The sequence below is a fragment of the Emys orbicularis genome, chromosome 11 (genome assembly GCF_028017835.1).
Source record: "Emys orbicularis isolate rEmyOrb1 chromosome 11, rEmyOrb1.hap1, whole genome shotgun sequence".
NCBI classification, from domain to species: domain Eukaryota; kingdom Metazoa; phylum Chordata; order Testudines; family Emydidae; genus Emys; species Emys orbicularis.
In genome coordinates, this window is record NC_088693.1 from 33,906,094 (window position 1) to 33,919,766 (window position 13,673).

General features: G+C 39.7%; 1 protein-coding gene across 1 annotated transcript in view; it reads right to left on the bottom strand.

The window, feature by feature from the left end:
- KCNH7 (potassium voltage-gated channel subfamily H member 7) overlaps positions 1 to 13,673 on the bottom strand; it is a 338,032-nt gene that overhangs the window by 108,412 nt on the left and 215,947 nt on the right. The window contains exon 4 of the mRNA XM_065413350.1: positions 4,515 to 4,943. Within this exon, the coding sequence (XP_065269422.1) occupies positions 4,515 to 4,943 (429 nt within the window). The remainder of the gene's footprint in view (positions 1 to 4,514; positions 4,944 to 13,673) is intronic.

Here is a 13,673-nt window from a genome sequence, read left to right on the forward strand (position 1 = left end):
CCTTGTGTAACCCACTGGTGAGTGTGTTACAGGTCCCCCTCGGTGCCAATTCACAAAGGATATGAGTTGTTACAGCCCCTACCTACAGGGCTCTTTTTAGCTCAAGCTGGAGCAGATAATGCATTTATCTCTGGAGGTTCTGGTGTGCTGGCCAAGAGGGCAGCTGTTGCACTTGCGCCTTATATCATCATTTACATCTATGCCAAGTGCAATCAGAATGATGGTAACAATAAAACATAACTCTTCTATAGCACTTTTCATTAGTAGATCTTATAGTTCTTCATAAAAGAGGTCAGTTTTATATCCATTTTGCACTTGGCCTGGATATAAATGTGCAAGACAATGGAGAATCAGGCTCATGGTTTGCAGCTGTGATCAGGTACAACATCCATAGCACATATATATATACTGTATAATGTCTCATGTAGGTTACTAAGATTTCTTTTGCTTTGTATTTTAAATGTGTAAAGTAGTTATTCTGTGAAATCTAGCTCCTCCACAGAATGTCAAGGACTAATTTATATCAATATTTTTGCAAGAACTTTTTATCATTCACAGCCAAAGAAAATGTATCATTAAACTTGATTTAACATATTTACACCACATTATTAATACCAGCTGAGCATTATTTTAATCAGCCAAAGCTCTGAAAATAGAAAGTAACAACCAAAATATTTTTGGGGGTCCAAATCAAAACCTGTCTAACTTATGGGGAATTTAAGATCCAGACTGACATTTCCATAATGGGCCAAACCAAAATTAAAATTCATAATTTTGGAGTTGTTTGGCTCCAGATTCTGAACTGATCTTTGTGCCTCGGCTTGCATTGTAACCTGAAACCCAGCAAGATGTTTTGGTTTGGGGTGAGTTAAATTGAATTTTCAGGTTCTTTCAAACACAAAGCTCAGTGTAAGTCCTTGAGAAACAAAAATGGAAAAGGAAGGTTAACATGAACATTTCAGCAAACTGAAATCAATAAATTTAATAAAGTATTTTTTAAAATTTTGTAAGAAATAATGAATTTCTGAAATTTCTTTACTTCTTTTCTCCACTGAAGTAGATGGAATTGATCTGGAATTACACTGGTCAGAATAAGACCAGAATTTGCTCCTTAATCGTATAATTACTTGCCACTTATTGGCTTAGAACCTCAGACTGAAGTCTTCTCCTACATAAAACTCCCAATGGGCACTCTCTGTTTGGAAAGACTGTTGGTTTAACCTCAGGTTCTTAGGGTGCGATCCACGATGGTATTTAGGCACCTGAGTCCCATTTTTAGGTACCACTGCTATCTATAAAATCCCCAATTGGCTGCCGCCTAACCTGTAGGCACCTAAGTTTTTGACACTGCACTGCAGCCTCACTCTAGGAGGGCCTGTCTCCTGTCTAAGCCCCTGAGTGATTCACAAACCAGGGAAGATAGGTGTTATCGCCACCTAATCCCATGCAAGAGCCTGATCCCACAGGCATACTCAGAAGCCTATTGAATTGGGCTTCTCAGGCAAGTTCATACCAAACAGCAGCAGGGAGACCTCCTTTGTAGTCTTAAACCTGGTGGATAAAGTACTCACCCACAATGTGGGAGACCCCCCCAGTTCAAGTTTCCCCTCCTCCTAATGATGACAAAGGATTTGAAAAGAGATTTGCTCTTAACACTAGGCTATAGACTCATTCTAACTCTTTCACTGACCCAATGAATATTTATTCAATTATTGTGGAACAACTTCAACAGCAGAGACTGAGGGAGCCCTACATCAAATATCTCATAGCCCAGTGGTTAGGGTACTCATCTGAGAGGTGGCAGATTCCTATTCAAATTCTCTCTCTCCCTCTGTAGGTGGGGGGACTTGAACTAGAGCAGAGGTCGGCAACCTTTCAGAAGTGGTGTGCCGAGTCTTCATTTATTCACTCTAATTTAAGGTTTTGCATGCCAGTAATCCATTTTAACGTTTTTAGAAGGTCTCTTTCTATAAGTCTATAATATATAACTAAACTATTGTTGTATGTAAAGTAAATAAGGTTTTAAAAATGTTTAAGAACTTTCATTTAAAATTAAATTAAAATGCAGAGCCCCCTGGACCGGTGGCCAGGACCCGGGCAGTGTGAGTGTGCCACTGAAAATCAGCTTGCATGCCGCCTTCGGCATGCGTGCCATAGGTTGCCTACCCCTGAACTAGAGGTTTCCTGGGTGAGTATCCTATTCACTAGGCTGAAAGTTATAAGGGAGGACAGCCACCTCCTTCTGCTTTATTTTGGTCCCCACATGCAACTTAGGCAGCCAAATGCCTGTATTTCCTCATGGCTAGTAATCAGAGCTAGGTGCCTCCTGGCAGTCCAGACTGAGGCGCCAAACTCTGAGAGAGGGGGGTGGGGCTTAGCATACATTCCTCCGGTTGGCATCTCCCATTGGCTAGCTTAGGTGACTCCCTGCCTAGGCTTTGTGAATTGTAGTGCACAGCACCTATTTCTCCCTATTTTTTGTATATGAGACTAGGCACCTGTGATAAATGAAGGGGGGGGGGCGTAGCTTCCTTTTATGGGCACCCAGCCAGCCAGTTAGTTATAAAATCTCTCTTGTAGCTGTTCTCTACTTGCTTTACCTGTAAAGGGTTAAAAAAGCCCATAGGTAAAAAGAAGGGAGTGGGCACCTGACCAAAAGAGCCAATCGGAGGGCTAGAACTTTTTAAAATTGAGAAAAAACTTTCCCTTTGTCTGTTTTGTTATTGTTCTCCGGAGAGAGGAGATGCAGAGCAGGAACCGGGCTGAACTATGATATAGGAAGCGTTAAGCCAGGTATGAAAAACCATCAGATTATACCTAGAGATTGCTTATCTGAAACCCCAGATATGTAAGTAAGTCAGGGAAGGTCTAGGAAGATGCGATTAGGGTTATTTCTTTTATTTCTTATTGGCTTGTGGACACCTCTGTGCTAACCCCAAATGCTTTCATTTTGCTTGTAACCTTTAAGCTGGACCTCAAGAAGGTTATTCTTGATGTTTTATTTTTGTAAGTGGGTTTTTTAAATCTAGCAAAATCCTAAATTCCAGGTGTATTTTCTTTCTTTTTGTTTTTAATAAAATTTACCTTTTTTAAGAACAGGATTGGATTTTTGGTGTCCTAAGAGGTTTGTGCATATGTTGTTTAATTAGCTGGTGGCAACAGCTGATTTCCTTTGTTTTTCTTTCTCAGCTCTTCCCTGGAGGGGGGTGAAAGGGCTTGAGGGTACCTTTGTGGATCTGGGCCTTATGTTCTATTTATATATAAATAGCTGTGGATTCATGGCAAGTGCTGTTTGACTTTAATGCAGGAGGAGTAATTAGAAGGAATAATGTCAACATTTTGTTAATCTTATTGTTAACCCCAGTGCATGGTTCAGAGGTTTGATTTCTCAGGAGGTTCACAGAAGCAGAGTTTCCTTCCTGCAGAACTGCTAGAATTCACAGAAGAGGAAGAAAAAGAGCCAGAGAAGCTTGAGGTTGCAGAGGTGTGGGGTTAAGGAGAAGGAGACTAGTTGGAAGTCTTTAAAATTGAAAATGCATTTTCATGATAAGTTTTATGCACCTGCACACAACATTGTCCAGGATATTCACAACTTCTTGGGCTGAGTGTATAAAAGTTTCCAGATAAGTTAGTAGTTGGAATTGAAAACTACATACACCAATGTATAAGAATGTCAGTGACATTGAAAACTTTATGCATGGGTCTTAGTGTTTTCAATGCAAACACATTTTCTATTTTCCCTAGCTCCCAGGGCCCCCAAACTTCTGTTTCTCCAAGATCTTCTGGCTCCAGATCTCCCAAGCTTTCTCTCTCCTGGAACTGAAAACCATAGAGCCCATTCCCCAGAAACTCTTTGAGTGATTAGGAGTGACTAGCTCAGGAGAACAGTAGGAAAAGCCCATGGAAAATTCTTCTGGTTGAAAGAGAACGTGTATAGTATAAAAAGTTAAAGGTCCTGATTCATTTCTCATTTACTCCAGGTTTACACTGGTGTAACTCCATAGATTTCAATGGAGTTATTGCTGACTTGTACCAGTGTCAGTAAACCACCGCCACCAACACTGGACTATTATGACAATGAGAATACTATACATGTATCAAGGGTTGTAAGAAAAATTGCATGATATAATACTGCATTATCTGAGAAATAGCACTTCATATAATTAAAGGCTATATTGTAATGCATGTGACCAAAAGGGGCAGAATTAAGGTTACACATGCAATTTTAACTTAGTCATTTCCTGGCTTGTAAATGTTTACAGCAGTTTTGCAACCACTGACTCTGATTTTGCCATACTTCCATTAAGAACTAAGATATAAGCTACCACCCCATGAGAAAGGTACTAACTCAACATACATACGAGTGAGAAGACTGAACCCTTACTGTTTTCTTAGTATCATTTTTAATCACATTTGTAAAATCTCTTATGTTTTAAGAAATAGTGATAATTAAAAACAATGCAACAATCCCTCTTCAGATATATCACAGAATATTTATTAATTTTCAACCCTACCTTCACTTGCATGACGATCCCTAAAAACGTTTTTAGGATGGACGTTAAATCCTTCTATATCATGTACTGAAGATGCTCTCCTTATACTACAAATGCTTTCCTTTGATCTGGAATGAGTTAGTGGTTTACTTGTCTGCAGCGTGTCTGGGTAAAGTTGGTCCCATTGCCGTTTAGGTGAAGAATGGTCAAGAGGTCCTGATATATTAACCAAAGGAGAACATTTGCTGGGCTGTATCAGTGCTTTTGTGTCATCCACTTCAGAAGGGCTACAGCTTTCTTTTGTGGGGGATTTAAAGCGCTTCATAGCCACTGAGTCATCACTGTGCTTAGATGAATCTACTACAACTGCATCAGGGTCTTCCTGTGGTAAGGACTGCTTTCTGTATGTTAAGAGTCTCAGTCCAGGTAACTTGAATCCAAAAAGTTTGCCTAGATATAAATTAAATAAGAAAGATTAATTACTAAAATTAGTTACTTGTGATAAAATCTTTCTTTCACAATGCCAGAATAGTGTATAGAAGCACCAGTCATAAGTAATCAGTTAACACAAATCTAATAGTGTGTGCTGTTTAGCAACAGAATGCACAACTAAGAAATATTATATACAAGTAATATTGCTTTAGTTATCTTTAGACAGGTTTATGCCTCAGTTGAACACAAGCTTTTGGGCTCAGTACAAGGGTGGTATATGATAGCCTTTGTTTTACAAGGGGTCAGACTAAATTTACCTAATGGTTCCTTTTGGCTTTAAAAATCTATGAATTCATGAAAGTCATGATATAACATGTAATTGTCACATTACTAGGCAACCATGTCCTTAAATACATATTTATGTTTTTTATTGTCAGATAAATTTCATATACTTAAAAATGTACCTTTGCTATTTCACTGAAATCCATTTATTTACTCTATAACTTAAATTAGAAACTTACACATCCTAATTTTCCAAACAGGAAAACTAAAGTTGAGTTTCAATTTTACCATGATCCCAGTCCATCACAAACATATTTCATGTTTGTACATTTAAATTGTGTATTTTTTCTCTAGACATTTACAAATAGAAAGGAAAAGAGCCAAATTTTACCCTCAGTTACACCCATTCAACATAAATACCTTCAGTTCATTTGCACGGATGTACATAACTAAGCATAACATATTGCATCTCAAGGTGGGCTGTGTGATGATGAATGGATGATGATGCACCACAATAAGAAATACAAGTAGCAGTGGAAGTACACAAAATGGAATAATTAAAGAAAATGTGGGCAAGGAGTGGGGATGGGAATTGCAAAAAAAACCCAAACAAACAACAGCAAATCCTTCAAGTATAATGTAACCCAACTAACAAATGGTAGCTCTAATGCCTTTGACATACAGAGAATACAGTAACAGAAATTACCATAAAAGCTAGTTGAATAATGTAAAAACCATCATCAAATAATTAAAGTGATGAAAAATGTCACATTTCATTGAATAAGCACTGTGATTAATATTTATCTATATTTCTCTCTTAGGATTTTATATTGCCACCCGTCACCGTAGAATTTGAGCACCTCCTCAATTAAATCAATAGCAATAGTGAAGTTCCTAGTGGATGTCAAGGAATCTCTGATACTTCTCCCTTTTGGGGGTAAAAACTCCATTTGGGTTAGGGATTGGTTTTTGGTTGTTTTCAGTCTGTTCTGATTAGCAGTGTTTGTTGATAGTTAATTTTTATTAATCTATAGCACTGAGATTAATCTGCTCATGCTTTGACTCATCAAAAGACAGAATACTGAAATGTTTTGATATAGTATGTCTTTCAGGGAAGCATATGCACAATAGCTAATGCACAGCAAATGATAGCACAGCTTAGCCTATTTAATTTTGAAAACTAAAGTATTATACAGTCGGTATTTAACTTCTGATTTTTAATACAAAATAAATGTATGTGAGATTTACCTACTATGCTCCATGGGAAACCTCCATTCATATCCAGTGTACTGTACACACAAAAATCTCCATTACATAAATCAAGAGAAAAACGTGATGTGGACAGCTGCTGGAGATGCCAATTTTCAATCTGTGCAATCAGGATTCAATAACAGTACATCTTGGGAGCTGTTTTGAAAGCTTTCTTATATATTTTCCCTAACAAATTATGAATACTTGAGTAAATTGCCCACAGTTAAATATTAGTGAAGTACATAAAATCATTTTATATGTTTTTTTAATGCACATGAAATTGAATTACAAAGCAGTTTATAAATCATTTTTGCAGGCTTATTACATTGAACGTCAAACAATTACTATAATACTTTTTTCATCAATTACATTGTACTCCTTTAAAATACCATTCATAAGATTTCCTTGCATTAGATATTGTTAAAAGCTTTTTGCTGGCGTGCTCTCTTTTAGTCATATTCATGGTGATGCAGATGGTCTTTTCTGCTTCACTAGGTTAATATGACCATGTTAGACTGCATTACCGATTTAGCTGTCTAACTGTAGTTCAGCTGGAAAGAATACACAGTGAGAATTTTGCTCATTGCTAAGACTTTCAGGCATGAAATAGAAAACCCATATGAATATCTCTTTGTTATTCTTTTTTAAACTGAAATAAATTCTCTAACAAAGTCCCCATTTTCTGCTTTTTAACTAGAATATCCTTTAAAATGGGAGGATTGTGGCTCATGTTCAAAGTATGGACAATGAGCCTTATAATGTGCTGAGTGTTCATTATAAAAAAAAAAAGTCAGATCCCTTTTGCAATACTGTAGCTGAAGCTAGCAGAAAGACCATCCACAATTTGTCTGAGTTGCACAGCACATTCTCACTTAGTTCAATAATATAACATAGCTTGATGCAAACATTCATGGCCCAGGCCAAAAGTCCCAATATAGACAAAAGTGTCAATGGGAGTTTTCTCTACATAAAGACTACAGGGGATCAGCTTTTGTAAATCAGGAAGCCCCTGTTTTAGATACGTATGCTGACTGAGGTACTTTTACTTGAGCTACGTCTACACTGGCACTTTTGTCTACCTTAACTCACTCTCTCGGTTTAGTATTTCTCAGTACATAGTGAAAAAAACACACACCCCGACCATCAAAACTTTCACCGACAAAAGCGCTGGTGTGAACATAAAAGACCTCATAGTGACCTTTTTCCTCCAGACCCCATTCCCCAGGGTCTCCTACAACAGGACTGCAGTGGGAACACGCAAACTGAATCACAGTAGGTAATGCAGCCTGTCCCCTCCTCTCCTAGTAAGGCTTTCTATCACAGTACAATTTCCTCTGCTCCTGCATACCCTTCCTTTCTGGGTGATCTCCCATTAGTGCTTGGGTAATTTCATCGAAGGCTGCTCCTGGCTTCAGCCTCAGAGTTCTGCATGCAGCTCTCCAATGCACGATGGTGGAAACTTCTCATGCTTCCAAGCTTCCTGACGCCAGTCCTTAATTGTCCACAGAGTGCTTGGAATGGGCTGGATAATTATTGGTGAGGAACCTCTTCTTCATTAGAGGAAAAGATGGACTCCAGGCCAACATGTAGGGAAGCCTTCGATCATCCATAAGCTTGTGTTGAAGCATCATGAAAAATGCACCAACAGCTCGTGGAGAACCCGAACTTAGATTGTCTCCACATTGGAATTTTCAAATGTGCCTACGAAGCAGAGTTATAGCAGACAGAGTGTGGTTCAACCCTGTGTTCGGATCCGGGAAAGCTGAACCTTCAGCTATCTGACCTGACATAGGTTAAAGGTGTATTTCAGCTGTGATTCTGTGCGAAGGGTTAAATAGGCTTAGAGAGATATAACCTTCCTGGGCCAGTGATAGGAAACTATAGAAAGCCAACAGTAACAGGCCTAGAGTGACCAGATGTCCCGATTTTATAGGGACAGTCCCAATATTTGGAGCTTTTTCTTATATAGAGGCCTATTACCCCGCCGCCCCACCCCCTGTCCCGATTTTTCACACTTGCTATCTGGTCACCCTAATCAGACCTTAGGAGTGGTGCTGAATAGAAACATGTAGGGGTGGCTGGAAAAGCTGTTTTCATGTCACTAAGTGATGGAGTTAGTGCCAGGTTGTAAAATTAATGCTCCTACATCATCTTATGACTTTCCAGATGCTTCTCATAGATAGTCTCAAAGATGTAAGTTACTGTTTGTAAAGCAGACATTCCAGCAAAAAATTATCTGAACAAGGGTTTCCATGGTAACCTCATGCACCTAAGTTACAAGAAATTCCTAAGCCTGTCCTATGTTACAGTTCTGTATCAATGGAAGGTAATGGCATTTGGCCTGAGTACTGCCCCAGGGGTCTTTACTATGGTGATGGCACCAGTTATACATCTCCTAAATTCTCCAGGGGCAGAAATGTGTATTTGCTTACACAACATCTTCATTGCAGCAGAGTCAGAGATGTGCCTAAGGCTGAATATCTCAATTTCAGTACACTTGCTGAAGGCACTGGGATTTCTGGTAGATGCAGAAAGCTCTACCTTAACTCACTCTCTCTGTTTAGTATTTCTCAGTACATAGTGGATTCCTAGTCTCTTACCCTAACATTCCCTTCTGCAAAAGGGCATCCATAACAAATATGTGCTGGGAGGCAGTATCAGCTCCCATCACAGGTATTTAGCCAGGTTACATGGTGACTCTGGCAGCTATGCTCCTTCCAGTCACTCTCTAATACATGGACCTGTAAAGATGATTTCTGAGGCTTTAATAAAAGTGCCTATCTGGGAAAGAAGTGTGAACTTCTATCAGGCTACTTGCCTGATCTTCAGGTGATGTTTCTTCCTCCTAAGCCTTCACTCTTTCATAGATTACCCACTCCAGAAATACTTGACAGATACTCAAAGGAGCCAAAATGCCTCCTTTGCACAATAAAGAGTCAAATGTGAGAGCTTCTCCCAGTCTGGAGAGCCCTAAAACTATACTGCAGATGCCCATGGGGTGCCTATGTCCAGGTGTTGTCAGGTAACAATAGTGTGGCATCATCTGTGACCAAACTTGTGCTAAGTAGATCAGAGTGAATGACTGATCTGGCTGTATAAGTTTGGATGTTATGTCAGAGCAAAGAAAACAGCTTGCCTGGCTTCTATCTAATCATAATAACTGCCCCCTTATAAGTAAACAGGATTTCTAGACACATGATGTGATAGTTACTGCATTGTCCACAGATGGGTCTGTTCACCAGCTCTTACAATCACAACACTTCAAAATTTGTCCTGCTTTCCAGTTCTTCAGGAAGTGCTGATGAAAGTAATAGTCAGGCTAGACAGTTCCCTGACAAACATCCCTGACTGACTATCCAGACCATGAATTTACTCAATAACGCAGGTCTTCTCAGACTTTCCCTGAAGCTGAGCCAAGTGATCTGTTTGTGAGAGCAGCAGAGGGACTCCTCTTCAGTGATGGACTGATGATTGCATGTAGGGAATCATTCCAAAACGCAGGTTATTGGAAATGCAGAGGCAGGCTATTGTTGAATGCCAGCTTTCAGGCTGGAAGAAAACAGTTAACCACTCATACAACAAAGTGTACAGGGGTTTTGTTATGTGGATCTCATCAGACTCAGAATCAAGAGGAGCCAATTTCTTTTCAGGAATAAAATCCCTAAACACTGACTCCATGGCCAAAGTAATAGCAGGTGTTTAAATGCACTGCATGCCTCTGACTTCCCTGGGATTATCAGACCAGAAAATAAGGCATGATAGTTATGATCATATTTTTCCCACCTCGTATTTCTCCACACACTCAAACATAGGGGCATGTACACATGTGAGTCATGTTCTTGGTCCCCTAATTATCTCCTCTGCTTGCTTTGTTTTTCTCTCCTTCCTTACAGGAAGAGGAAAGCATCTCCAGGTGCCAGATTGGAAGCTGGAGCAAGATAAAGGACCCCCTAACTTCTACTAGTTCTCAGCTACCTCCTCTGAGTATTTCTTCATCCATTGTAACTCAGTAGCATGGACCTGGCATTTTGGGTACTTTACTTCCCATTTTCTGGGAAATTTTAAGTTGAACTTTTATTCCACTTTAAATTCTTCTGCAGCTCCCATGTTTCTGGGACAATAACTGCCTTGTTTATTCCTCCTTGCATGTGGGAATATTATTTTATCTCTCTGGCTGTCTCAACACATTGACAAACTACAGATGGCATTTTTATGTGTATGACATTAATAAGCGCTTATATGTTTATGTGTTTATAAACATACATGTTTATTTTATCTCTCTACCTATCTGTCTATCCAGATTTTATTATATTGTTCCCTGTTGCTATATTAAAATTTACTAGGCATCTTAGGTTTTTGTTTTGTTTTGTTTTGTTTTGTCATTTCTGGTTCAAAATCAGTGAAAAGGAAGGTAAGCTGTATTTATAGGAGACTCCAGTTATATTAGGTGTCAACTTTAGCTCCATCCATCTCATGTCATTTAAAGTGCTAGCTGGAAGAGAATGTGTTTTTGTTCCCCTCAAACAGAAAATATTGTTTCTTATTGTAATCTTTCTTAGCCACATATTAAGTTCAAAAATGAACACAATTATTTGTAAATAATTATTTAATGAAAAAATGTCAATCATAATTAATATTATATGCAATGAATTATTCGGCCAGCACTATCTTTTAATGTCTTCTACCGCAAAGTACAGTAGTCTTGAAATCTGAGAAGGAATCTATCCTATTTATCATTGGAAACTTGCAAGAAGTTGCCAGCCTTTACCATTAACTAGATCACTGGACTTTATGGAGTAGATAGCATTTGTTCTGTCTGCAAGACCAGGAAGTGAAAACCCTAGGAGGAGGGTCTCTTTATGAAGTCATGTTCCAAACACTAATTCATACAGCTGGAAAGATTTCCATCATATGGTTTATTTCACCTCTAGATATATAGACTTCTATGCTCTGTGTATTCAGGACTTATAGTCAGAATAAGCTGACAACCTTCACTACATCTTGGTTTTATCTTCATACAGGCTGATCTCAGATTTAATAGTTCAAGTGTTATAGCTACAGTTTTGCTGAAAAGAGTATTCAGAGAGCTGTGGCAAGAGCTGAACTTTAACTTACTCTCTGGCTGGGTAATGTAAAACTCGGCAAGACCTTGAAATAATATACACAGAACACAAGAAGTAACAGGATAACAACAGATAGATTTACCTGAAGAAGAGCCACTTGAAAGGTTGTTGCCATCTGAAATACAATTAAACTAGATTTACAGACAGCATTAAAATTTTAAAACATATTAAGAAAATAAACATTTAACAGAGCTGTAAAAATGTGAATACTGAGATTGTTTATGGAGGAAAATGAGGGAGAACATGACTTTTCTACACATTGCCTAATCAAATTATGATAGATTGTATATGGGACTTGCAGGAAAACTGTTCTAAAACACATTATTTTTTCTACTTGCAAAATTTAAGAACTGTTCAGTTTGTTGCATAAAATAGGGTCAATTTTCCATATAAGAATTTGTTAAGTAGTGGAATGGCTCTGGTATAAAATTGGAGTAAATGATATTACAGTCAAGCTCACATTCAGCCAAATTGAGCTATTTATATTTGTTTACTGACCTCCGTCAAGCACTTTAAGAACTCTAGGTGAAAAAGTGCTATGGAAGTGCTAATTATGATTGTTATCCCATTTGAAAAAGAGGAAAGCTTTGATGCTGAAAATCTGAGTGATTTATTTGCCATCTCCTTGGGGTAGGCGGTAAGGTTTTGCCCTCTGTATTTGACATGTATTTACCATGTAACTTTGGAAAAGTCACATAACCCCTTTGAGCCTGAGTTATTCCATCTGTATAAGGGAATATCACATTTCCTATCCACCCTTGTCAAGTGCTTGAGATCTACAAATAGTGTGACTAAGAGGTGAGGAACTTCTAACATGTGTGTATACTACACTCCTTAATAAAATAGGGAAACAATTCTAGAATTATAGATTGGAAAAATAAGAGGTAGTGATTGTAATAATTTTGTTTCATTAACTAGTACATTTATTTATTTTAATTTATTTAAAATCATGCCTGTCCAGCAGTCTGGGACTGTGTAAAAATAAATAATCATAGAATCGTAGGACTGGAAGGGACCTCGAGAGGTCTTCTAGTCTAGTCCCCTGCACTCAAGTATTATCTAGAACTGGGGTGGCCAAACTTACTGACCATCTGAGCTGCATATGACGATCTTCAAAAGTTCGAGAGCTGGGGTGCATCTGCCAGGCTCGGGGCTTCAGCCCTGCAGATAGAGGGGGCTCAGGGCTTCAGCCCCAGGGGAGGTGCTTGCCAGGGCTCAGGGCTGAAGCCCTGCTTTTGCTGAAGTTCTGTGCCCCAGCAGGCATGTCCTGCAGGGCTGAAGTTCTGAGACCTCCCTCCCCACTGGGCAGAAGCCAGAAGTGATGCTTGGGGGGTCATGTGCCCCTCCCAGATTTTTGCCAGGGTTTGCTGGCCTTGCTTGGTCACATGGTGCTGCTGAGACCCCATCCCTGCACAGCAGCTGCTTCAGCCAGCAAGCTGGGAGCTAGGGCAGTAGGGAGAGGCACCTGCAAACAGCTGGAAGCTGCAGGGAGAACCGCTGCTTTTGCTGCTGCCTCTCCCCATGGAGCTAAAGCAGCAGCCCCTCCCTGCAGCTCCGAGAAGTTTGCTGCTGCCTTTCCAGGAGGAGCTAACACCTGGGAGATGCAGGGAGGGTCTGCTCAGGGTCAGAGGTGCATGTGCCTGGGGGGATGACTCAAGTTGTTGGGGGGCTGAAACTTTAAATTGTGCCTCCCCATTCTCATCAGGCACCAGAAGCTTCTAGCCCCACCACCCCACCCCACCGGAGGGCAGAAGCCCTGAGCTCTCCCCCCAGTCTGGTAGGCAGAGAATGGGGGGCAGGGCGTAGGGGGCTTAGTGAGGTGCACTTTAACTGTAAGAGAGCTGCATGTGGTTTGCCAGCCGCAGTTTGGCCACCACTGATCTAGACCATCCTTTACAGATGTTTGTGTAACCTGCTCCTAAAAATCTCCAGTGATGGAGATTCCACAACCTCCCTAGGCAATTTATTCCAGTGCTTACCCACCCTGACAGGAAATTTTTCCTAATGTCCAGCCTAAACTGCCCTCACTGAAATTTAAGCCCATTGTTTCTTGTCCTATCCTCAGAGGTTAAGGAGAACAATTTTTCTTCCT